The sequence below is a fragment of the Protopterus annectens genome, chromosome 4.part0, assembly GCF_019279795.1.
Source record: "Protopterus annectens isolate FY-2018-M chromosome 4.part0, PAN1.0, whole genome shotgun sequence".
Classification (NCBI taxonomy): Eukaryota; Metazoa; Chordata; order Ceratodontiformes; family Protopteridae; genus Protopterus; species Protopterus annectens.
The window spans coordinates 832,781,562-832,809,513 of record NC_056733.1 but is presented as its reverse complement, the minus strand read 5'-3'; the positions used below and the strand labels follow the sequence as shown (position 1 = coordinate 832,809,513).

Sequence of the window (27,952 nt, the reverse complement as noted above, 5' to 3'; positions counted from 1 at the left end):
CGGTTTAAAAACTACCGATGCAATAGGCAGTCAGTCAGTAAAATGGCACTCCAACCGGTTTCCATACCTCCCAGTCACCAGTGTACCACAAGGCTCTATTCTCAGTCCCCTCCTCCAACATTCTCACCAACACCATCCACACAGTCACACAACAAGCGTCCTTAATACTGTATGCAGATGACTCCACACATTTGCACACCTCCAAAACATTACTGTGGAAGAGTCAACTGAAACATGGCTTTGTAACTCAAAATTCATTCCCAACCTTTAAAAAAAAACTACTTTTCCCCCCAAAATCCCTCTCCCAAGCATAAACAAAATTTAAAGTCCTCTCTCCATAATACAACCATTCAAGTCACTTCTCATAGAAATTGCTAGGTACGACAATTATAAATTCGACCTGCATATACAAAATTGCATACGAAAAACTTAACTAGGGATGCTTTAACAGTGATGATCCAGAGGGAAACAAAATGTAAGAATATACTACTGTTGGTGGTGGTCTTGATGCAGAGAAAGCATTTGACAGTGTGTCTGTCTTTTTGGCTTTTCCCGATTAGGGGTTGCCACAGCAGAACTCCAGTCTGCTAATGACTGGCAGTTGCTTTTTATGGTGCCGAGTTGCCAGCCCAACCTTCAGCGAAGACACGCCCATTCATGCATGTCTTTCGGAGGTAATTTGACCGTGGGGAGGACATGCAGACTCCACACAGAAGGCACTCCAGCAGAGAATCGAACAGGAGAACCTCTTGCTGTGAGGTAACAACACTACCGCTGTACCACCACAAAGCATTTGACACAGTAAGCTGGGATTTTATGAGCAGAGCAATGGAAGCATTTACATTCCTTGATAAAATTATAAGGTTGATAAGGAAGACACAACTGCAGCTGCAAGTATTATACATCACTTTTAACATATCCAGTCATTGTTAGTCAACCATTACATAGTTCATTCCAATCCTGCCCTCTTTTCAACCTTGTTCCTCCTCTGCATATATTGATCCCACGGTTCACACTTTTTCCTAATTTGCTCCTATCCTTTTGTAAAGATTCCAGTTGTTTTATCTCATAGTCACTACTTCAAATAAAGTTGGTTTATACTTTGATTTCTATTTTCTAATAATTGCTTTTGGCAGCCACTGTAATTAGACTCAGCAAGGCCTTACTGTATCTAGTAATTTCCACTTCTGTTACCATAGCTCAAAAACTCATTTCCATAGTTATACCAATTTGCTCACCCAGTATCTCAGACAGAGCAGTCTGCAGGGAATCTTTAAAGTCTGTAGACTCATTACACTCCCATAAAATGTTTCCAATTACCTTTCTTCCCCATCACACCTCCAACATTTGCCGTCCGAGGAAAATTTCTCTGGAATCTACTTGAGGTACAAAAATACCTATGTAAACACATTCAAGCAAAGATCCTAAATCTTCTTGAGTTTTTTCATATTTGAGACGCATCTTTTACTGGAAAGGCTCACCCAGACTCTGCTACAGTTTGCAATGAGGGAAAGGTTAGTTTGCTTTTTATTTGTGGTATTTTGTATTACCTTTTTCTATTTTGTATACTGTGATTTATTTTCTTTGCATTGTGTTTTACTTGTATTCTTCTTTTAACTGCATAATAAAACTTGGAGACCACAGCTCTCTCTCTTGTGAGTTAGACTGAAAATTTTCCCACCCAGTTACCGTTTTCTTAAACACCACTGTCTTTCTAGTTGCCTGCTCCTTATGTTAATTTCTGCTTTTACTGGCTGGTGTGAGAACAAAATTATCATTTTGTGAAATCACTCCCCTTCAACTATTTAAATTTATTGGCTATCCTACTGTATTCCATAGTACCATAATACAAAAGTGACCACCCCCTTTCAATCTAGGTTGCTGTTTTAATAATAGTGACTTCTCCACTAAAACTTAACTTTTCAGACAGGTAAAACTTAAGTTACCTACTTTCACATCTAAGTCCTCTAGTGCACACTGCAGTGTTCAGGATAAACCTTTTTTTCATCTTACCTTTAAGCATATATTGTAAGACCACCAGTTATTGGAGAGCACATATTCTGCCCCTCTGTAGTCATCTTGGGATAAGTGCTTCTGTTTTCTCCTGGTGAGAGGAGTGTAGTTACATTATTTCCTGGAGACTGGTGATCACCAGAAAGCTTTATATGTGACAGCTTGGAATCTGTGCTTATATTCTGATCCTAGAGAGAGTAGGAGCACTCTTTCTGGTTGGAGAGAGAGTCTGTGCTTAATATACCTGATTGGTCTGGCTCCTATTCAGGGCATCTACCAGAAAAAGGCTGCAAGCCTGCAGACTCTTGCATCATCTGGGACAAGACTGTGGATCACCAAACGGGTTGTGGCCTGCTTCTCTTCTTGGGATTGGTGCTAACGTTTTGCTTCTGGTGAGAGAAGAAGCAAAGGAGTATTGTTATCCCACCACAGTGAAGCTGTGCTGGCACCAGCATTAGTAGTAGCCCAGGCAGTAACCATTCATGTGACTCCCCTGTTTTCATCATTCTTGACAAGCTAATTCTTCATTTTTCAGTAAGTACTGCTTGATTTCTTCCTAACTTTAGAATATCTGCCTAAATACTTCATCCTTAAATTTTTCAGGGTCTACGTATTAGTTTCCCCTCAAGTGTTTGGCAATGCTCTGTACAGACTGACACCTTGAGTGACATTTTTCCTGTAAAAGGAATATATAAGGAAATGGCTCCAGTGCTCAGTAATAATGACCATCCCTTCTGCCCTGTCTAAAGGTCAGTTCCCTGTGCTTTCTCCTATTAACCTGGTGAACTTGGACATTCTGAAGCAGTGTAGCAACTGCCTCATGTACACAGACAACTCTCTCATTTTACCTCCCAATATTCAGACTTATGAGAGATGCAATTATATATCCAAAGTAGAAGCCATGCACTCAAGCAAAGACCGGAATAGCTGGTCAAGAGGAGGTCAACACCTGTACCGCAACACATAGCCCTCCAGATCACTCACCATCACAGCTCTCACATAAAAACACAAACCACAAACCCATGTTCACGGAGGCTCTCAAAAGAATTCTACCCAAACAGCAGAGACCTCCAAGGCAGAAATACACTCTACCACCACAACACAGCATAAACCATAAGACAAATAGCTCACCTGCACAGTGTGCACCTCAATCTAAGCCCCTAAGGCAAAACAGCTTGCCCAATATACTAATCATAGGTGACTCTATAGTGAGGCACACTGATGTCCCACTCACCAAATTAAATAAGGAGAAGGTGACAGTCCACTATCAGGTGCCAGAATCCGACAGCACATGACTCAGGTCACTCCACAAGTACAGTTATGACTGTCACTGTGCAGGTGGGTGTGAATGACCTAAGAAGCACCTCCTTGGACTACATGAAAAAAGATACGAAGGAGCTCTCGGATTATGTGGCCCAGGCAGGTATGACCCCTGCCCTGAGCAGCATCCTACCATTGCCCAGAATGAAATTGCAGTGCAAGCAGAAAATGACTGATTTCAGCAATTGGCTACATTTCTGGTGTCATTCTAAGGGGATCCAGTATCTGCTCGGGATGACATGATTGACAGACCTTGATGCTTTGTCAGAGATGGCCTACATCTGTCACCCCTGGGTTTCTGGATACTGGCTAAGGCTCTTGCCACCCCTATAGTGCCTTTTGAGGTGATGTTCCAAATACCAAATTACCACAGTAACAACTATAAATAAATGCAATCTGAGGGTCATGCTGCTCAATGCTAGAAAGTCTAAATCTCAAGATGCACTTGCTCAAAGCACTCCTCAAACTGGAGAATATTGACATTTGTGCTGTAATGGAGATCTGGTTTAAAGTAGCAGAAAGCACCCCTGCACTACCAGGCCATAACTCATTCCACATCTTTCGGCTCCAAAATATGAAATGAAGCTCCAAAGGCGGTGGGGTCTCTATATTCATAAAGAATATGTGCACCTCCCGACTAGTAGCCTAGTATAATGCATCTGAGATACTTCAGGTACAACTAACATTAGCTAAGACTGGGATTCAGCTCGTAGCCTGCTAGGTCCCCAACCATGTCCCAAGACTCTCACTCCATGTTCCTAGGCACCCTGGAAACTATTAGAGTCCAACCCAACACTCTCATACTAGGTGACTTCAACTACCCCTCCATCAACTGGGAAAATACTCATGCACCAATACACTAGCCCAACGCTTCCTGGAATTCATCAATTCCAATGCCCTGGACCAGCTCATTCTTACCGCCACTAGAGGGGGCAAAATCCTTGACCTGGGTATTACTAACATAGACAACCATTGCTCTACACCAATAATCAATTTGGCCCTTGTTAGATCCGACCACAAACTAATCACCACAGAAATCCACAGCTCACCCACACCCCCCGCAAAGGTAACCACCATGATAAACTTCTCCAAAGTTGACTTTGGACTACTAAAATCAGAGGTGGCTAACTTCATGGCACCCATGTCAATGGAAAATAGATGCATGACTACCAGATCATACACCAGTGCACTGTATGAGCACGTACATAAATGCACAGAACTAGCCATACCCAACAGAACCAAGACGCTCTCCTCAAAAAAAAAAAAAAGTCAATCTGGTGGTCCCCTGCCATTAATAAACTTTACAGCAGAAGGAAGAAACTTTGGTGAAATCCCAAGACTGGAAAAACTCCCTTATTAGCCTCAACAAAAAGTTGAGATCCCCCATCAAAACTTCTAAAGCCAGCTATGAACGCAGAATTGCGGCACACAAAAGACAACCACAAAGCCTTCTGTAGTTATATCAAGAATCTTCACGGCAATAGTCAGGTTTGGTTTGAGTTACTGCACAATGGTACCTCCTATACTGAGCCAACAGATATTGCAAACATAAAACAAAAACAGGTCAATTACCCTCAAAATAAGTAAAAAAAAAAAAAAAAAAAAAAAAAAGCACAAACACTGAAACCGTACCAGCCACAATGAGTTTAATGCTCCAAAATGCAAACAATGTTTGACACACTAACAACTAAGCGCTTTCGCCAAGGTAAAAAACCATAGGTGTCCTCAAATTTGTTCGTACAATTACATTCTCCACTTTAAATACACAATGAAATGATCTACAGCCAATACCAATTAAATAATTAGTACTTGAAAACCCACTGATACTACACAAACAGATTATTTTGAAACCCAAAAATTGACATTAAACTTAAAACCTCATTCATACAACCATCAAAGAAAAAAACACTAGTATAAATGTTAATAATACTTATTAAAATACACCAGTATGATTTCCTGGCCATAGTTTAACTACTTTGACATGATAATAGTAAAATGAATTGTTAAAACCCTTTGTTTAATTTTCAAGAATGGCTTTATTGAATTAAATCATTCAAACCTGGGGGGGGGGGGCAGCAGCATTGGCCCGTAATTGCCACATTGACTCACGGGCTTCTAATACAGATTCCTAATCACCCCCCCCCCCACACACACACACACATTATCAGCCATTCTATCAATAATAAAAAATAATTTATTAAAATTGGCACACTTACTAGAATGAAAATACAGGGCATTGTGGGATCTTTATTTTTGATCGCTCTTACGTGTTCACTAATCTTGTCCCGTAATCGCCGGGAAGTCTTTCCGATATAAAAACCGGGGCAGGAAAGACAGGTAGCCACATACACCACCCTCCTGGTGTTACAATTACACTTCCCTGGACATTTCACAAGATGCCAAAACCACTAATACTGACATAAGCCTCATTATTTATATACTTACAATTCTTGCAACTCCCACATTTAGACATATATGAAAAATGTTTATTATCAATCTGTCTCTAATATATTTTTACCCCTACTGTATGTTATTTGAGGTTTCTCTCCAACTACTGAAGCGGTATTCTCTTCCAGAAATAAATTCCAACTTCTTTTTAATATATTAATTATTTCTGGTGACCTTTCCCCAAACTTAACACCATAACATTTGAGTTGAAGTTTTCCTTTTTTCTAAACTGGAAGTCTTCCCCTGCTAATAAAATGGGTACACAACTTGTTTCTCTCTTATTAACCACCTCCTTCTTGATTTTAATTAATAACTTGAGAGGATAACCCCTTTCCAGAAACATCCTATTAAATTGTACACCTCATTCCTAAAAACTACTTCCCCACTCGTCAACCTTGACACTCTCACCATCTGGCCTTTAACCACACTACGTTTCTGGAAAGATGGGTGGTTGCTAGTGAAGTGCAATAAATTGTTAGAATAAGATTCTTTCCTGAAAATTTAACTTTCCAAGATACCACCTTCCACAACAAATTTAATATCCAAATAATTGATACATTTGTTGTCCTACTTGAACGTAAACTTCAGGAAATCTGTGGTTCCATTGACATATTCAGTCATTTTGATAGGGATGTTTCTGGAAAGGGGTTATCCCCTCAAGTTATTAAACTCAAGGAGGAGGTGGTTAATAAGAGAACAACTAGTTTTGTACCCATTTCATTAGCGGGGGAAGACTTCCAGTTTAGAAAAAAGGAAAACTTTAACTCAAATGTTATGATAAGAGTTTGGGGAAAGGTCACCAGAAATGATTAATATATTAAAAAGAAGTTGGAATTTACTTCTAGAAGAGAATACCACTTCAGTAGTTGGAGCGAAACCTCAAACATACAGTTGGGGTAAAAATATAAAAAATATATTAGAGAGACAGATTGATGATTTTTCAAATATGTCTAAATGTGGGAGTTGCAAGAATTGTAAGTATATAAATAATGGGCCTTGTGTCAGTATTAGTGGTTTTGGCATCTCTGCGAAAATGTCCAGGGAAGTGTAATTGTAACACCAGGAGGGTGGGGTGGTGTATGTGACTACCTGTCTTTCCTGCCCCAGTTTTTATATCGGAAAGACTTCCCGGTGATTACAGGACAGGATTAGTGAACACGTAAGAGCGATCAAAAATAAAGATCCCCACAATGCCCTGTATTTTCATTCTAATAAGTGTGCCAATTTTAATAAATTTTTATTTTTTATTATTGATAGAATGGCTGATAATGTGTGTGTGTGTGGGTGGGGGGGGGGTGATTGGGAATTAGTATTGGAAGCCCGTGAGTCAATGTAGCAATTACGGGCCAATGCTGCTGCCCCCCCCCCCCCAGGTTTGAATGATTTTATTTCAATAAAGCCATTCTTGAAAATTAAACACAATACAGTGTTTTAACAATTAATTCTACTATTATCATGTCAAAGTAGTTAAACTATGGCCAGGAAATAATACTGGTGTATTAACAAGTATTATTAACATTTATACTAGTGTTTTTTTCTTTAATGGTTGTATGAATGAGGTTTTAAGTTTAATGTCAATTTTTGGGTTTCAAAATAATCTGTTTGTGTAGTATTAGCGCGTTTTCAAGTACTAATTATTTAATTGGTATTTGCTGTAGATCATTTCATTGTGTATTTAAAGTGGAGAATGTAATTGTACGAACAACTCTGAGGATGCCTATGTTTTTTTACCTTGGCGAAAGCATTTAGTGTGTCAAACGTTTGCATTTTGGAGCATTAAACTCATTGTGGCTGGTACGGTTTCGATATTGCCAACATACTGGGCAACAGATTCACTGCCTACTTTACCCCTTACCCCCAAAGGACCAATCACAATACGGGAGGAATGCCAGGCACCCAGCATTACTGCTGCACAGGTAAAAGCTGCATTGTCCAAGGCCAAGAATACAGCTTTTCCATGGGACCCAAAAATATCCCTGGCTGTGTTCTACATGAACTACAAAGTGAACTGGCACTACATCTGTGTGCCCTGTTCAATCACAACCTCACCTCAGGCTTTGTCCCTACTGAATGGCACACTGCTACAGTCATCCATCTCCATAAAGGGGGAGCGACTACAGACCCTGAGAATTATTGCCCCATTAGCCTGAGGAGTTTGATATGCAAGGCTATGGCGTGCATCATCATGGACTCAATTAGCAAGGATCTAGGGAATCTCCAAACTCTAGATCCAAAACAGTGTAAGAAACTTCTCTGTGTGGAAGATTTTCAGTCCATATATCTCTAGTTAATCACTGTATATTAATCAGATCAGACAGTAGTAGTAGCAAACTTAAACTCGTCTTAAGTAAAAAAAATAAATAAATAAAAAAAATATAATTGTACAGAATTACTAAGTATGCAAAAGTAATCCAAGCAAGGCAGGCAATCTGTTTCCAGTCGAAAATCATTTAAGTACAGAGAAGAAAGCCAAGTTTCTTACAATATTTTGTTTTTGGACCCACTATACTTGTTTAGTGGGTTGTTTTGTGACTTCGGGGATACCACGGAGATTACCTGTTTTTTTTTTTTTGTTCAAACTCTAGATTCCATGCAATTTGGTTTTGTGAAAGGTAGATCATGCCTGCTCAACCTGGTTGACTTCTTCGAGTCCATCACCAGAGCTGTGGATGAGAGCAAGGCAGTTCATACAGCCTACTTCAATCTGGCCAAGGTCTTTGATACCATTCCTCACTCAGGAATTATTGATAAACTCACCAAACTGGGCATCAACCCCTATATCACTAGGTGGGGTTGCAAACTGACTCACAGATAGAACCCACAGTGTGAAAGTAGCAGACTCAAGTCAGACTGCCAACCAGTCATGAGTTGAGTCCCACAGGGATCGGTCCTGGATCCTCTCCTGTTTGGCATCCATTTCTCAGAAGTCCAGGCCAACATGGAGGGACTCTGGCTAACCAATTTCACAGAAGACTGCAAGGTGGAAGCCATTATTAACTCCCCAAGTGATGTAGACATCCTACAGAAAAGGCTTCACCGAGACCAATAACTGGTGTCGAAACCATGGCCTTAAGCTTAATGCCAAAAAATGCGTTGTTATCCCCTTTGGGAAAAACTCAGTTCCCCTAATTACCACATCGATGGAAGGACACTGAAGGCGTTATAAAAGAGATCTGGGGACACAGGTTGACAACAACTTCTCCTTCAACCACCACATTGCCACTGATCAGAAAGTCCTTTTATATGGCACATCTCATTACCAAGGGTTTTGCATTCAGGAAGAAAGAGGTCATCATCTCTCTACTCTTCCCTCATTAGGCCAGAGTATAATGCCCCATTTGGCATGTACCTCACCAGACACATGCAACAGCTGGAAAGGCCACAAAAGTACCTCACTAAGAGGATCCTAGGCCTTAAACACATGTCCTACACAGACGGACTCAAACTCCAGCTATTCCCTGCCTCATATCATCTATTAAGAGGAGATCTCTGCTTGATTTACAAAGCCATGTCTGACCTAGCTCTATTAGAAATGCAACATCTAAAGAAATCCAAATCCCTCCGCACCACACACTCCAGAGACCTCAACCTCATTACCACAATTAACAGAACATGCTGGAGGGACAGGTTCATAACCAGAGACTGCCCATGCTCTGGAATAGACTTCCCATGCATGTCAAGCAGAGCACCTCACTGACCCTCTTAAAGAGAAATCTTGATGAGTGGATGGGAAATAGAAAGTTCATCCCAGGGATCACTGCAGTGGCTCTACTTGACAGAGGCATTGGGGAACTAACGTCGGGCAGCACGATGCCAAGGCACTTCTATGGGCTAGGCTTGTAAAGGCTCCAAGGCCATTAGTCTAGTACACACCTATGAACCTTACATACATCTCCCTATTGTTTCTTTGTGAATTGCTTATCTAATCTCTCTTCCCAATCCTTTCTAACATCCTCCGATTGATTATAGTTAACATGCAATATTTTGTATGCTGTACTAATTGTTCCTTTTTTTTTTTTTTAAAAAAACAGCAGCTTCTTTTCTAGATTCTACTAAAAACTCTACCAGTGCTATTTTTTTCTCTTAGGATTCCCCTATTTCCTTCTCTTTGCCTATACTTCAATACAATATCAACCCTTTATAAGGGAAGGCAATCTCTATCCTGCAGTCCAAATTCTTGGCCTCTTCCAATTCTATTATCTTTCCCACTCTATTTGCTCCCAATACCTTGGTTCTTTTACCAGTTTTCTCCAATAAATTCCAGCACCCTTGCCTATTTGTCTGCATCTCTAATTGCAGCTATCCCTATTGGCAGAATCTCTCTTCTCCATTCCTGTATTGGCTTAATTCTTAGAACACTTTCTAATAATTTATGAATATAATATTCTGCATGGTTATTATTTTCCTTAAGGATCTGCATCCCAGATCTTAGTCTCGTTTCTTGACCTTCCCAGTTTCGTCTCTTTCCACTTTGAATTACAGGTTTCTGCTTGTGATATGTGTAGGAGCCCTAACTGGGTAGCTCTGAAATACCCCTTCAGAATCGAGCAATCCCAAACTGCCTTGTTCAATTGGAAGAATCAACTTATCCCGCTTGACTCTTGCCATCTTCCCCTCCCAATTAAAAATCCTTCAGCTCTTTATTAATTGCCATCCACTTCTCCCCCTCTGGTTGATAGAAATATGCCTGACCTGTGTTTAAAACTAAAGGGACTAAAAGCATTTTAACTGCTTGTATCTTGCTAGCCATATCTACATAACAGAGCTTCCAATTTCTCAGTTTTTGTATTATCTTTTGTCTAGTCTCTTCCCACATATCCTTAGCTGCCACACCAGAATCAATTTTAATCCATACTCCCAAGTACTTAATTGTATCATATCCCCAGGTTAGGAGGGTGGCCTAATGGTTAAGGTGTTTGACTTACAAACCCAAGGTGCAGGGTTCGAGTCTCACAGGGGATAATTTGCTAGGCTTAAAATGGCTGGCAAGGACAGTTAGCCTAGTACTAACCTATGAACCATAAATATGGATATTGCTTAACCAATGTGTGTGTGGGTACATAGTTTACAGCTATTGCCTTTATTTTAGCTTCATTAATTTTCTATCCCAAAAAGATTTGAAACTGCTTCAAAATGTTCCACACCACCAAAATGTCCTTTTCTGGTATTATCAGTATTTAAATATCATTGGCAAATATGCCAGCTTTTCTGGACTACATACCAATTATATCCTTGAATTTCTGAGTCTCATATTCTTTGCCAATGGCTATAGATATAGTGAAGACAAATATGGGGGAAAAACATTTGGTTCCTCTGCTGAAACAGATATCAGAGAGGAACCCACCCATTTTTTCACCTCCAATCCCTCGTACATCTGTTTATGGATGTATATTGACTATTTTGATTTTAGACAAAATCCATACTGAAGGATGTACAGATTTTCATTTTCCAAAAAAAAAAAAACTGGGTTCTAAAGTATCCGAGTGAATTCTATACCTTTGAATTTTGCAGTGCATTAAAGTTGTTTTCAGAAATATAAGTCTTTACCTGAATTTACAGACTCCTATTATACTACAGCAGTGGCCACTTCACAAGCTTTTTTCAAAATGCCCCAATGGATGGTATTTGTGCGGATGCCATGTGGATATCACTAAATACTTTTGCAGAACACTAAGCTGAACAGACTTGACAAGTCTAGGTAGTCCTTTGCAGCCACAATTACTCAGGGCATTCCTTCAGAAGAACCAACCAATGGGCCAACCCTTGAGACTCTGAGCTATTGGTGAGGGAAATTAAATTCCCATTGCATATAAAATGTACATGCTTCTTGTAATAATATATCTGCATTGACAGTTTGACTTCCATCCCCATATCCACCCTTCTTTCCTCAGATCAGATTTGGTGAGCACCCTCACTTACTATAGGGCTTAGGAGTACAGCAACATTTATTTTGTTTATGCTCTGCATTATGTAGTTTGTAGACCCTTGGGGGTGGATCCTTAGATGCTCAGCATTGTAACAGGTAAATGGGAAGAGGGATTTAGACTGGGAAAATTGTATGTGCTTAGCTGACTAAATTTTGCCAGTTTAAGTACTACTGGTGTCAGAGGTGAAACTGACAATTATGTATCTGTTTCAACTCTCTAATAGCTACGGATACATTTTTTCTGTTTCAAGAAAAGTAAAATAGTTAATACCTTCAGGGCTTCTTCAGAAATGTGGCACTCTGTATATTCCACACTTCTTGACTATTCCATTGCCAATAATGAGTAGACATTTTCTGGATATTCACCTACGTTTTTTGAAACAAAAGAATTCCTAGTGGGTAGAGCTGGAGCATTTTTTTTTAACTGCAGATCCAGATCATACTTCTGTCCATACAAACAAAAACTACTACAAACAACTATATTCCTTCACTTGTCCAGGGTTATTTCTCACCATGACACCATGTATCATATGAATATTTGTACAAATGTCCTATATACAACAGACACACTGTAGAAATTCTTCGGACTTCCATGAGATATTTATTCAGCGTGCCTTCTACAATGAATGTGTGCTGTATAACATGCAAATCCCTGTAGTTATAAATTAGCATACTTAAGGCTATATACACCTCATGTACAACAGTAGGGATACTGTGACTGGTAAAATTTTATCCGTTGTCCCCATCTGATGACTGTAACCAAATGCAGTTCATACAGGAGTATGCTTCTTGAGGAAGATCTACAGAAAGAAATATATAAATGGAAGACATTCTTCAGCTCGGAAGGGCTAATAAATGCAATCAAGTTTAAATGGCACCATTTCTCATTGCAGTTTGTAGCTTTGTATTTGTATTATTATTTCTACTTCTTTTAAAACATGCAGTACTTAACATGCATTTTATAGAAATGATCATCTTTGAAAAGATTTGTTTTTGAACAAAGTACAACAGGATACAGGAACTCGCCTACTACTCCTAGAAGCCTTGCCACAGCATGATTCACTGACAGCGCCACAGTAGTTTGTGCAGAGTGGCATTTATTCCATTGAAGGTGTATATCAAATATATTTGTATGATCTTACCTGGATGCTGACCTGAGGGAGTTTGAGGTGGTTAGTGTACGATGTATACCAAAGGTCTAAATCATGCTTGTCCATGGCATACAGCAGAATCACAACATCATTTGATGCTACAGCAACTCAGCAAGACTCTAATTTAAACAAAACTGAAAGGACAAGTAATTTCTTCAGGTCACAGATATGCAAAGCCCTGTTCCCAGTATTGACCCCCACAATACTTGATCCTAAACATCTACTAGTCTAGTGCCTCTCACAGCCTGGTTCAGTGTAAAAATAAACAGATTGGTTCAGTGCAATTTCATAGGTGCCCTACTGTAGTAAGAACTAATCGTAGTGCTGTGAAGCTTCTCCTCTCCTGAGCTAACAAAGTATATACACCAAACACTCAGTGGGCAGTAAGTCAGCAGTGGTCTCTGTAGGTGGAAGGATAGCTGTGCCAACTTCCTTTTGACATGATCAGGGAAGAGCTGTCTTATTGGTTCACAGAGTAGATGGTTGATGGTGACGATGGGAGGTGATGGACCACTAGATGTACACAGATGCTTCCACAACAGAAGGAGGGAGGATGGATACTAGGCCAACAAGGGTACTGATACGTGTACAGTAGGGTACTTTGAGGTTGGGACACTGGACCAACAATCACAGTAATATGCTGAAACAGATTAGTATAAAATTATAGGGAAGGTACTGAATTAACACTTCATAATGCAAAAACGGATGTACAGACAGCATGCTTACATGACACTTGCAATATTGTGTTATTCAGAATATGCACTAGACACAGAATGCATATCTTTCTGTGCGAGGCTATTCATAAATTAAAACCAGGAATGATGAAGTTATGCTTTTGGATGCAGTTTCAATTTTTTGTGCAGGGCCTTGGAAAGTCTCTGGCAGTGTTACATGGCCTTAGTGCACATTAAGTATAGTCATTTACAGTCTGCACAAGAGTAATGTTGTACTCTCAACTTGGGTGCTCCACTGTGGTATATATACAGAATCTGTAGGTGGACTGCAGCTCTTATGTGCCTAGCACAGCCAAATGACATTATAAATCCTATGTACACATATCCTACAGCAGGAAGTTGCATGCTGCAGTTCCTACAGTCATACCAGAATGACAAAGCAAATGTTGGCGAAGGGCTACTTCATAGATTCTTCAGTTATCACTTTAAGACCAACCAACAGCAGCAGTACTAGTTTTCAAATGCTCACTCCTTTTTTTGTGCTGCAAACAATCTGCTTAAAAGTATAAAAAAGTAAAAACATACCATGTTACTTATTCACAAAGAAAATATGTGGATTCCTGAAGAAAATATCAAACCTAAGAAGGCTGTGAAAAATGTTCATGGCTTGATATCAGATCATATACATTTCTTTACAATAAGGTTAAGATACAGGGGCAAAGTATACATTTAAGTTACTGTATCAAGTAATGAACACTCACTCAATAACCAAATGATATTTTTAGGACCAAAATAAATTTTACTTATATGAACTTGGTAGTTGACTGAAAAAGAATCAGACTAGATAATTCATATATACACCATTTTAAATATACACATAGTTTAAAGCAAGTGGTCCATAACACATCTGAAGGTAGAAATACTCTCAGAACTGTGCCTGCTTAAAGAAAATAAATACAGTTTAAATTGGTGAGCCCAATAATAGTTTTGCCATACAGAAGGATAAAACTCCATGTGCCCGAGGAACAAATTATGGAGGGTGGAAGCAAGCATCAGACAGCAACTCAACCTTGCTTGGGGATGGAGATGGTAAAGCACATTTCAATGCTGACACCTAGTGGAGAAAAGGCATAAAAAGCATGTAGCACATAAGTAAAAATTCACTCGCTAATCTTCATCTCACAGTGCAGTATACACATGCTTAAAGATATGGATTATAGGATTTCACGACTGCAACATAATTACACAAAGCTGACCGAATTATGGGTTCAGGCCAAATACATAACCTTGGTGGTTGCCTGGGTGATGGTGTCCACGACCACGATCAGCTCACATCCACAAAAAAAATGGGCTGAATGAGGAATGAGAGGGCTGACTATCACAAGTACATGGAGAAAAGTAAAGGCAAAATGGTGGGATTAGTTTATCTGTTCTTTTATTATTTTTTTTCTGTCAAGTGGACCCTATGCCAATTTCTTGCTCACTCCAAACCACAGAGACAGGTATAGGTCTGCACATAAACATTAAAGTTTGTACCATTTTTCAGCATTATTTGCCCATTTACTCTAGCTTATTACCCAAGTAAATGGTGTGACGTGTTGTGCGTGGTACAGTGTTTTCCTGAACTTTAAGAATTAGTTTAACAATTAAAACATTTAAATCGTATAGATATAAAAAAACATTTATTCCTGTCCACACAGCAACTGTCCAGGGTTCTTCATGACTATGCCAACTGCATCAGTTCTGTATATACTAACCCAACTCTATGAGTTATCAAGTGCTAGAAAATGTAGAAAACAAGATCTATGAACCACACAGTTACCCAAATCCAGTGAATCTTTGCAATTTTCAAGGAACTTTATTTTTTCTAACTTAAGAAACCATGAAACATTCCCACTTTCCATGCCATCCTTGAGGGCAGGCCAATAACCAATTTGGAAAGCTGGAACAATAGTTTATACTGCACTTGACACACTTGTTCAAGCTACCAAACTAGTACGTGTGCAATTTCAAATAATTTCTGAAACATTTTTTGTTTTGTTGAATTTATGACCATAGGAGTTGCATGAATGACTTCAGTTTAAGGTTCGTTTGGCAGGGTACAATGCTAGGCCTTATGTCATATTAAATAAATATGGTCCTACTTGACTTTGGACTAATATTAGGGGTGTTAAAGCATACACACAGACTTGTTGCAGCACTTGTGTTTACCTGCCTTCAAACGAACATGAAATGAGCCATTCTAAATGACCGTCTTGATATACAGATTTCCTTATCCATACTCTTAGCTCTTTATTCTAATTCTGACAGTTCTCTATACACTGTGGTTATATCAAACTCAGTTGCAGACTCAAAGACATGAGGGTAAGAACATTTTACTGCCTTGCTTGATGCTCTCAATATATGTCAATGCTTTAATTATAACTACTCAGAGCAACATAAGGCTGCACTTTTATACAGTTACTGTCATTATACCCCTCCAATCTTCAGCTCTGTTCACCAAAACATAGAAAAATCTAGTCAAAAGCAAGAAAGAAGAATTTCATATTCAAGGAAAGCAACTTGGAAACCATCATATCCTTCCAGAATGGCTCATATGTCAGACTTTAAACAAAATGGGTACTTTTAATTCACAAACAGCTGCATTTCCTCAGCAAATTAGCATGCTAATTGAAGCCTTAAGCAAACTGTTTATAAGTATAGGTCACCCACAGGAAAAAGTCCTCTGTTACCTTTACAGGAGATCATGGGATAGACACACACTACAGTTAATCAACAGTACACTTTCATTATTTGCATAATGGTACAAAACATATATTCTTGATAAAGGACTTTGCTTATATTCAACTTGATTATCCTTTTCTTACACACTTTAGCTCAAGCTGACAAATTTTGTTTAAATCCCCTCTGGTGTTCACGTACATTGCAGGAATGCATACACATGGATATCTAGGAGCAACCTTTTCAATTTTATTGAGTGTATACTTTTGTGATGTCATTGTATTTGCCTTCAGGTGCCTGGTATCCTGTAATGGGTGGGGTGTGGGAAGGACCCTCTTTCTCCAGAGGGATCAGATCTTGATCTCGTTTAATTGCTTCCTGATAAAGTTTTTCAGATTCCAACCGTAGCTCCTTCAGTGCCTCTTGTTGGGCCTCCAACACTGAGTTGATCATTTTCATCTCCGCATCATGTTGCTGTTTTTTGTATCTTGACCATTCCTTCATTAGGAGAGCACGTCTCTCACTTTCTTCAAAAGAAAGATTGGAATCTGCCCTCACCCTAAAATAAAAACAAATATTTTAAGCAGCCAATAAAAAAGGAAATATTAGTTTTACTTTCCACTAATTACAAAAAAAGAGTAAATCAATGGTGGTACATTATTAAAGCTGCTTATAGAAACAGCTAAAAAATGTCTGTCTTCTCAAATGGTTCCTGTAATTTAAGCCCATAGACACTGAAGTGCATTTATCATCTTTACCTGATTTGCCATCTTTCTTATTTCATGTGTGTCTTAGGAAAGTACAGTTGTGTAAGAAAACTTACCATAACACTACATGTTAAATGATCACTGCTGCAGTAGTCTTACCTACATGGGTTATATCCTGCAGGTGACATAACAGACAACCAGCTTCCAAAGCTTCAGGGTAACTTCCATGCACTCAAACTGTCAGCCAGCTTGAGCTGAGCTGAATAAAAAGAGCTTTCATGCCAACAGAGAAAGGGTAGCAGGCAAAGCTAGGGATTACATAACATAAAAGTCCACACCCTGGCATAAACAACACACCAAAAACACAAGGGGGATGGATGGAGTGGCTACTGCAGCAGTGATTAATCGAGCATCTACTGCTATGGTAAATGTACTTGCCCATCTGTTCTGTGTTTGTCATGTTGATCACTACTGCAGTACCCTTAACTATATGGTAGATTAACCTAGCTTTTTACATCTGGGATGTGGAAGGAGAAGAGTAGAGCAGCCTTTGGAAAAAAATGTTTCTAGCAAAGCCTGATCTAAATCTAGAGAAATAATCAAACCTATAGCGCTTCGTAAAAGTATGTAAAGAGGACCAAGTTGCATTTTCTAAAATACTTTTAGAATCCAACCATCTCCAAAACACCACAGATGAAGCTAAGACCATAAGACAGTGGGCCTTGACCCTGCCTGGAATAGTTTAGATGTGGTTCAGTATAACAAAAGGTAGTAGCTTTAGACAACCATTTGGAAATGGTCCGTTTTGACACAGGCTGTCCTTACCTTCACAAGAAAATAACAAAAAATCAGATCTGAAAGATTTAACTCAATCAAGATCGTACCAAAGTTGTCTGTGGACATCAAGGTATGCAGTTATCCTTTCTGCCCTATTTTTAGGTTTAGGTAAGAAAACACAGGGAGATTGGAAGTTTGGCTTAAAGTAAACAGACATAAAAGTAGGATTATTTCTCAAAGAAACCCCGTCTCTATGAAAAACGAGATACAGCTAACTCACCCATAAGAGCTAACAAACTCAAATACCCTTCTTGCAGAGGTCAGAGTAATCAGTAAATCTGTTTTCCAAGTTAAGAACCATAAGTCAGTCAGGTTAGCCGGTTCAAATGGAGCAAGTGTTAGCATCTGTAACACAACATTGCGATTCTAAGGAAGGTCCAACAGTTTTATCAGAGGCCTCCAATGTAAAACCCCTTTCAAAAACATTTTGACATGAGAATGCATTTAAAGAAAAGGATCCAAGGGTAGACGTGCTTAAATGGCTGGTGAATGAACTTTGAGAGAGAGGAGTAAGAAAGGCCATAGGATAGTAATTCACACAAATATTGTAAAAACAGAGAATAATTAGCCCTGAATAGGTGGTGGTTATGTTCTTGCCACCAACTAGAGAACCTTTTCCATTTAATAATATATGATTTTCTAGCAGCAGGGTTTCTTGCCTCCATTAGTACCTGCTGCACATCCTCAGTGAACAGGTGCCTAAAAGGAATTAAGACCCCTATCATTCTGGCAGTCAACTGAGGTTGACTGGTGTTGGGGTGTATCAAGCAGCTCCAGTTCTTGTACAAGTAGATCTACTCTGTGCTGAAGCTTGTGTTAATTGTCCCTGGCTGTTTATAAAAGAAGGAAAAACCACTGTTGTCTGTGCCAGAAGGAAGGGAGTCACCACTATGATATTCGGGGATTCTTTCTGAATCTTCAGAAGTACCCTGGATATTAGTGGAAGGTGGACAAATGTACAGGAATATTTCACTCAAAGGAAAAGAAAAGGAATCTGTCTTCCAAGCCTTCATGCATGGAGTCCTGCAGCAGAATCTTGCCAAATGATTCTTCAGAGAGGAGGCAAACAGATCAACTTCAGGAACTCCCCACAGATGGATCAAATCTTGGAAGACCTCCTGATCTAGTTTCCATTCGCGAGTCTCTGTCCTTGCCCTGCTCAGCTGGTCTACCACACAGTTTTGCTCTAACAGAGTGTAGGATGCCTGCAGAGTGACACTGTGCTATAAAGCTATATCCCATGATAAGACAACTCTGCAAAGGGATTATGACCTGTATCCCCCTTGCTTGTTGTACCATGACTGTGGCACTGTCTGCAACACCCTGAAGAGGTCCAGGGGATGAAAGACGATTCAGAGTTGAGCATCTAGATCAGGCCAAGCACCTCTTTTATATTTATGTGCTTGCATCTGTCCTTGGTGTCCAAAATACCTTAATTTATCCCTCCTGAAACTGCTTCCCAAGAAAACTCTGTGGGGACTATTTGAAACAGGGAGGTAGAAGGGGGGACTTTGATTTAAGGATATTTTGTGTCTCCACCAAGTGATTTCTCTTCTGACAAACCCAAGCACTGGGATTTGAAAAAGAAACGATGATGGTGTGGGCACCAAAGAGATTTCCGATACCTCTGTATCTTTCTCATGTGGAGTTTGCCAGGGGTATCATAAAAATCTTAAATGCCATGAGACCTGAAATCCTGAAGTATTCCCATGTAGTGGCTGAAGTCCAAGTGGAAACCTTAGAAACAAATCTAGATAAAGATCTATTCTTTCCTGTAAAAGAAAAGCTCTTAACTAAGGTGTCAAGGTGACACCCCAGGAACACAACTGTGTGCGAGTCAAAAGACTTAAATGTTCTCTTGGAATCCCAGCTTGTGTAAGAGATCTCTCACCCAAACAAGAGATTCCAGACACTCTGAAAAAGACTCTGCAAAGATAAACAAGTTGTCTAAATACTGACAAATGTGGATACCCTGTAGCCTGCAATGAGCTACAACTGGAGCTAGACATTTTGTGAACACTCTTGGTACAGTGAATAGTCCAAAGGGCAAGGCAGAGAACCGATAATGTGATTCAGACACACTAAACCTTAGGAAATGCCTGAAGTCGGGATGAACAGGGATGTGATAAGCATCTTTTAAATCTAGCTTTACCAGGAAACTTAAATGCGGTAGAAGAGGTAAGAGGTTGTGAAGTGACTTCATTTTGAATCTGTGCAGTATCACAACAAGTTTAGGAAAGAAAGATCCAGAACTGGTTGTCAGGCATTTTCTATCTCTGGCATTAAAAACATACTTGAATAAAAACCTTTCCCCAACTGGGAAGGAGAAACTGGTTCTATCACACCCTGGGACAGCACGTGCTAGACAGGTTGGGGATTACCACCTGGAAAGGAAGAATTTCTTCCTATTGCTATTTGTAGTCTTGATAAATTATCTTCAGAACCCACCTACCTGAAATCTGATGCTAAACAGAAAAGTGGAACTTTAGACCTTCTGGAAGGGAAATGGGGCTGCCAGGGTGAGGGGGATAGGGACCCTTAAAAAGCCATTCGGACTTGATGCACTGTCTTGGGAGGTTCCAAAATTCTTTTTGGAACCCTTTTTGCCATTGATTATTAAACATTAATTTACCTGCATTTTGTTTAAACTATTTAATTTTTTGCCAAAACTGGATGAGGGATTAAAGAATTCTTTAGAAAAGGTGGGCTGAAAAAATCTGAGACTTCCTGTATTAGCTTACCCCCTTCATCATGCTTTTTGATCACCTCTGCAGTAAAAGGGCCAAAACCTAAATCTCCCAAAGGAGAATAACATTTCATTTTTATCATCTGGGATGGTCTGAAATGCAGCCAGTCAAACCTCCTTAAAACAGTACCAGCAGCCACAGCCTTGGAAGAAGTAGCAAATGAATCATACACACACTGTATACAACGAGTAGTGATTTGTACTATAGAAATCACTAATTTAAAGCAGATTCTTCCTCAAGCAGAAACTACAGACAAAACATTCCTCACACATTCACAATTAGTTAGAAAAAAAACTAACATGAGCCTCACAATTCAAAATCCAGAAAATCAAAGTTACAGAAGCCTACACTTTTGTTTCCCACACAATCATCCCACCCCAATCAGAGAGAGTAGGAATTAACTGGATGTTCAGCAGCAGTAGGATTAATTAAAGATAGTCTGGTTTGGAAAGAGTGTACAAAAACTTAAGACTGAGGAGTTTATTTTTGACAGAAAATGGGGCCAACAGTGTTATTAATGGCACAAGCAGCAGCTTCCCAGGGATGAGCACAACATTCTGACAAAACACGGAAGCTTTCCCTAGTCCCTCTCCAGGACTGATGAGTGGCTCTCCTTTGCCCTCTGAGGAGACCCCAATAGCTGCAGTGGATGTGCCTAACCCTCGGTCTGCAGTGGATGTAGGTGCCACACCAGAGGGAGCTGGGGTAAAAGATAAATAGTCAGAGTTACAACTAATGGTCACAGCAGAGTCACCGCAGTGTCACCCACCTGTGGCTGAGGCAAACTGCTAGCTTGAAAAAAATCTAACACTTTGTTAGTCCCAAAAGTAAAATAATCAGTTTCTCCACAGAAGAACATTATTTTAAATCACTTTAAACAACTTTTAAACTGACAGGAAAAAAAGTGTTCTTGTTTAAAAGTACAGTACAGTCTTGTGTGACAGTCTGTTAAAACACAAACTCCTACCTCTAAAATAACTTTCCCAAACAGGAAAGTGTTCTAAAATAAACATTTTTTTTTTTAAATGGAATGCACCCCCCCCCCCAAGGTACTTATCTTTGCAGGCAAAGGAAATGCACAAGCTGACAGTTGATCCTTGAATGCCTCAGAGGAGTGTACTCTTTAGCAGTAAGAAAATCTGAAGGGCTTGGCACCCAAACTGTTCTTTTTAGCCATCTCAACTTGAGCTGACAAACAGTTTGGGCATACAGAAGATGCCCCAAAGCTTTGGAAACTGGATGAATGTTATATTCTTGGCAGTCTATAACCCATACAGCCAAGATTACTGCAGCAATGATTAATACGAACATCATACCAATAATTACCGGGCTGTTACATTGGTTGACATCTTCTGTGATGTATTGATGTGAGTAGAGGTCCAACAAATGGGATTAATGTCTCATAAGGTGTGGAGTTCATACAAAAAGCTAAACACTTCCCATTGTGAAGTGATAAGCTTACCATTACAATCACCACCATTTTTTGGCCCACGTCCAAATCATCCTCCAAATCACCAGCCTCCATCCTATACTGGCCCACTCATTCCTAAAGCCAGTAACTTGTGACAGAATGAGAGGGGAGGCAAGAGCTAGGAAGTGTGATCATTACCTATCAGGGGACAAAAGGTTTTCTGTATGCTAAGAATACATTACCTGTCCAGAAAGCATGATGCAGTGGCCACTTAGCTGGGCCCAGTGCAAGTGCATTCCCTTGTAAACTTGAGATTCTCAGCTAAAATGCATGCATGCTCCTTGGCAAGCTTGTGCTCAGGAGTCCCATGATCCATAGGATGTAGTACAGGAACATCCCCTGGTGGAGCACTTCCTGGGGTCCCTGCCAGTACTCTTCCCCAAGGAATGGAAAAAAACAGCATTGGTAAGGTTACCATACGTCTGGGTTTCCCCGGACACGTCCTCTTTTTCGGGCTCCTGTCCGGGCTGTTTTTGAAAATTCTGAGATTTGCCCGGGTTTTAAAACCCGGACAAATCGCAGAATTTTCAAAAGCAGACATCCCTATTTTGGAGTTTTTTCTCCACTTTGTTTTTTTTTTTGATTGGCTCATATACCGGTATATGAGCCAATCAAAAAACGGAGCTCTGTTCAATGCGGAACTGCTTAATGTTCCGCATTGAACAGAAGAGGGTCCGCTGTGCGCGTTTTTGATTGGCTCGTATACGGTATACAAGCCAATCAAAAATCCCCAATCAAAAATCCCCAAACACGGACCTTTTTTTTTTTGCTCTTCAACTAAGAGTAGAAAGAGGACGAAAAAAATATATGCTGCTACACCAGCACATTATTTCGTCCTCTTAGGCTGAAGAGCAAAAAAAAAAAAAGGTCTTTAGTTTTAGTCCTACAAGAGTAAACACTTTTTTTTTTGCTCTTCAACCCAAGAGGACGAAATAATTTTTTTCGTCCTCTTTCACATACAATGAATTATAGTAACCCTAAGCATTGGTCACTCAGGCTAATAACTGAAATATGTGGTACTGCCAGGGCTCCATCTCTCTATCATATAACCAGTTTAAAATCACAGTTATCTGACCCCTAGTCAAAGCAGACAACAGTAGTTTAAGTTTATAACTACATTTTCTCTCGGAGGGAAGAAATATTTCATAACCTAGCTACACCACCACTCCCCCATAAGGTCCATCTGATAAAATGCAAAGCAGAATGTGACACTTCGTCAGACTACTACTACAATACCAAAATCTGCCTTCTGGAATTAGCATAAAATTTAGAAACAGACACTCACATGCAGAGACACATACACACGCATGCATACATAGATACAACACATATTTGTGTAGATTCTGTAGTCATCTGCACACATTCTCTGACCATTGACTACTTCTATAAAAAATATACAGTTATGTCAAATATACCATTTGAAATAAACAAAGGGACTACTATTTCTAAAAAGAACAAAGATAAAAATCTTTTAAATTTCAAATGAGTGTCAAGTGCAGAAGTTAAGGGGATGACGAATAGTTTGGAAGCAATAAAAGATGTCAATGTATGAATCATTTGGGCTTGTTTGATGTGCTTCGCAGACATCTAGAACTGGTAGAAAGAGACGAGGCTGATAATTTGCAGGAACAAGAAGCCATGGGACACATTAAGAAGCGAGTGAAGGAAATTTGTGAGAAAAGAAAAGTAACAGTAAATCAGAAAGTACAGTTGTGTACACTTATCATAAATGTAGATGTTGACTGTATTCACTGTTGCAGTCATCATATATGGATTATCTGGCTCTCGGTAGCCCTCAGTCGGCCCGAAAACCAGAGTCCTTGGTATATGATGTCAGCTGGCACTGGCTGTAAAACTGATGTCAGTATGTCAGGTATAAAAGGGAGGCAGCCGACGCCATTTCCTCAGTTTTTCTTGCCTTAACTGTCAGGAGTCGCCAAAAGAAGGCTAACCCATGAATGGTAGCACCCTGGACACGTCATACAAAAAATAAAAAATCTATAGTCTGTACCTTAGGAAAAAAAGGGGGAATGGGGGTGGGAAACCAGGACTGCAACAGTGAATACCCTCGAACATCTACATTTATGGCAAGTGGACACAAGTGTACCAAGTTCTTCATGTTTCACTGTTGCAGTCCTCACATATGGGTCGATTCCCAAAGCCCAGTAAGAAGACAAAGGGGGTAGAGGAAGGATCACAGGATTAAGGGTTGGTGAGGAGGCCCTCCAAAACTAGAGAGGCAAAACCAGCCCTGGATTTAGAAAACAAAGGTAAATTGTAACGCTTTGTGAAAGTATGGAGAGAAGACCAATTAGCTGCTTTTAGAATGTCCTTAGTAGGCACACCTCTCAGAACAGCTGCAGAGGTAGAGACTGCTCCAGTAGAATGGGTCCTAATACCCTGAGGGGGAACCTTCCCATGCTGCAGGTAACAAAAGTGAATACAATGAGCAATCCATTTGGAGATGGTTTGTTTTGAAATAGCTTTACCCTGAGCCCCAGGAGCAAAACTAACCAATAACTGTTCAGATTTTTGTAAGGATTTAGTCCCAAGTAAAATCTCAGCTGTCTATGCACATCAAGAGAGTGCAGAATCCTTTCCCCTTTATTTTGGGGATTGAACAATGTAGGCAGGTGAATAGACTGGTTAAGGGATAAACTGGAAACCAACTTCGGCATAAAGGAGGAAATGGTTCTCAGAGAACCCCAGAGTGAAAAATAGTGAAAGGTTCTACTGCCATTAAGGCTTGCAGCTCATATACCCTTCTAGCTGAAGTAATAGCTAAAAGGAAAGCAGTCTTCCAGGACAGAAACTTCAAATCTGCAGAGGCAGCTTTTTCAAAGGGAGGCAGAGTAAGTTTTTCCAGAATAAAATTAAGATCCCAAGCAGGAGTAGGAGCTCTTCTGGGAGGTCTAAGATTACTAGCTCCCCTCAGGAATTGCTTCATTAAGGGGTGAGAAAAAATGGGTTGCTCAAAAGAACAATGAGCTGAAATTGCTGAAGCGTGAATTTTGATGGAAGAAAAGGAAAGTCCACTATTAAGCAATCCTGCTAGGCAGTCAAGAATGAGTGAAAGAGAAGGATGAGAAGAGTCTTCTCCTTTCGCTAGCATCCAAGAGCGAAATCTCTTAATCTCTTCCATTTATCTGCATAGAATTTTCTTGTGCTAGGCCTCCTGGCCTCATGAAGAGCTTCAACCACCTGTTGGGAAAGATTTCAGTTAAATGCAGAGTTTGAAGATGAGGATGAAGGAATGTTTTCCTCCCTGAACCAACAGATCTGGTACCAGGGGAAGATGCAAAGGCTGAGCCTGGGAAAGGCTGCGAAGTAGGGGATACCAATGCTGCCTGGGCCAATCTGGAGCTATCAGAATAGCCTTTGTTTTTCGTCCCTTATCTATAACAGCACTCTGGGAAGAAGAGGCAGAGGAGGGAATGCATAAACTGAGAGATGTGTCCATGGGAAGGACAACGCATCCACCCTCCAAGCTTTGTTGTGAAACTCCCTGGTTCAGAAGGTTGGTAGGAAATGATTGGTGAGAGGAGAAAAGACAGACTTGTGAGGTGCCTCAATGATGAATGATGCGACAGAATGTCCCTGTTCAGTTGCCACTTGTGAGGATTCAAAACATGTCTGCTCAAATGATCCGCCAAGGAGTTTAGCCTCACTGGAAGATACTGGGCTATTAGATGTAAGCCCATGGATGCTGCTATGGACCATAGTCTCATGCTTTTGTCTGCACAAGGGGTAAGAGAGTGTCCCCCCTTGCTTGTTGATGTACCACATGACTGTGGTATTGTCTGTTCTGATCAGTAGAGTAGGTCCTTGAAAGGCAGCAAGGCCTGCTGCACTGCCATCAATTCTTTTAAGTTTATGTGCAGATGAATCTGCTGGGTGCTCCAAGTCCCCTGTATGCCCCTGCCCTCCATATGAGCCCCCCCTGCAACATGAGGCATTTGTGGTGAGAATCTGGCTGGCAGGCTGTGGGCGGAAAGGCAGACCCTTGTTCTGAAAACAGGCTGTCGCCCACCAGAGGAACTCCATTTGTAGACAGGGAATCAGGGGAAGAATCAAGTCCAAGTCGTGTGTGTTGACAGCAAAGATTCTTGAGGTACCATTGAAGTTCTCATATGTAGCCTTGCATATGGGATCATCAAAATACATGAAGCCATGAACCCCAGTGCTTGCAGAAATTACCTTGCAGAGAGCTGGGATGTTTGCCAAATTCATGAAGTAAGCGGAAAGATTTTTTTGCTTCTGTTGACGGAGGAATACCATTTGGGGCTGTATTCAGACTTGCTCCCAGGAAAACCATCTCCCTTGAAGGAACCAACTTTGACTTCTTTTCGTTGAGAGTGTAACCCAAAGAGGTGAGAATGTTCTTCAGGAAATCCAAATCCTTTTCTAGAATGTTTCTCTGCCTGCAAAAACCCAGGCACTTTGTAAAACCTCTGGGAGCAGTGGATAAGCCAAAGGCAATGAAGAGAACTGAAAGTGTTGCTCCCCAGCCCTGAAGCGAAGGAACTGCCTGCAACCTTCCCTTATTGGGATGTACAGATAAGCCTCCTTGAGATCCAAAGTTACCAGCCATGAATCCTTGCCCAGCATTGGTAGTAATTGCTGAAAGGTGAGCATCTTGAATTTGGGAATCACCAGAAAAGTGTTCAAAATGGACAGATCCAGAAGTGGGTACCAGAAAAAGCCTTGAATAAAAACCTAGGCCTGCCTGATTTGCAGGAACTGGCTCTATAGCCCCCAGTCAGTAGAGAAGAAATCTGAGTTCCTACCTCTGCCCTGAGGGTTCTGGGTATCCTTGTAAAACAGGGAAGGTGTGAAAGTAAAACCTGTAACCTTGATTTACTATACTGAGAACCCATTTATTGTCTGTGATGGTAGACCATATTTCTGCAAACCTGGCTAACCTTCCCCCCAAAGGAAACCCAGGGTCTGCAGAGGTAGGCACAAGAAGGCCAGAGTCATTGAGAATGTTTGCTTTGGGAAGCTGGCTTAGAACTCCCTGATTTAGCAGAAGAATGCCATTGTTTAGCCCTTTGAGGGGCAGAAGCCTGGCTTCTGGAATATCTGAAACTCCTATGCCTAGAGCGACCCTGCTTGCCAGGATCAGAGAAAGACCAATTTTTGGAATGATAATGTCTACTAAACCTAGGAGGCTGAACCTGAAGGAAATCTTTTACAGCTTGCATAGATTTTGCCTTAACCTAGGAGGCTGAACCTGAAGGAAATCTTTTACAGCTTGCATAGATTTTGCCTTATCCTCCAACTTATTTAGTACCTTCTCAGCCTTATTACTAAAAAGATTGTCCTTGTGCAAAGGAACATCCAGCAATTTAGATTTAACTGGTTCAGGGACAGGCTGCTCCCTGAGCCAAGCATGCCTTCTAATTACAGAACCAGTGGCTGCTGCTCTGCAGGAAGCCTTCAGTGTCAAAACCACAATGAAGTGAATGTTTATTAACTAAAGTGGCAGAATTCAGTAAGTCTTGTAAATCTTTGTTCTCCGCCATGGAAGGAATATCTCCAAGTTTAACCTCAACAGCCCCCAAAGTATGCTGCTGATACTTAAGCATGTGAAAAAGAAATCACAGATCTAATGGCAAGAGTTGCAGAGGTATAAACTTTTTTACCCCATCTGTCCAAGCTCTAGATTCCTTATCAGAAGGCACAGGGTTTTTAGCTATAGTAACCTTAACACCCTTGGGGCCTTGAGAAATAATTTCTGGATCAGCAAAAGGGATTTTAAAAAGGAATTGATGAGATTCAGGAACCCTGTAATACCCATCTGGTTTTCTGGAGGCAGGAGGGACAGAATTAGGAGTTAAACAATTTTCCATGAAAACATCATCCACAACTCCCAAAACTGGAGATATAACCAAAGGCTTATGCTGTGGCAAATCTAAAAATTCCCTGATTTTTTTC

General features: G+C 40.3%; 1 protein-coding gene across 1 annotated transcript in view; it reads right to left on the bottom strand.

The window, feature by feature from the left end:
* Nucleotides 1-14,950: 14,950 nt before the first annotated feature.
* MRPL40 (mitochondrial ribosomal protein L40) overlaps nt 14,951-27,952 on the bottom strand; it is a 94,311-nt gene continuing 81,309 nt past the window's right edge. The window contains exon 3 of the mRNA XM_044068776.1: nt 14,951-16,812. Within this exon, the coding sequence (XP_043924711.1) occupies nt 16,503-16,812 (310 nt within the window). The 3' untranslated portion in view covers nt 14,951-16,502. The remainder of the gene's footprint in view (nt 16,813-27,952) is intronic.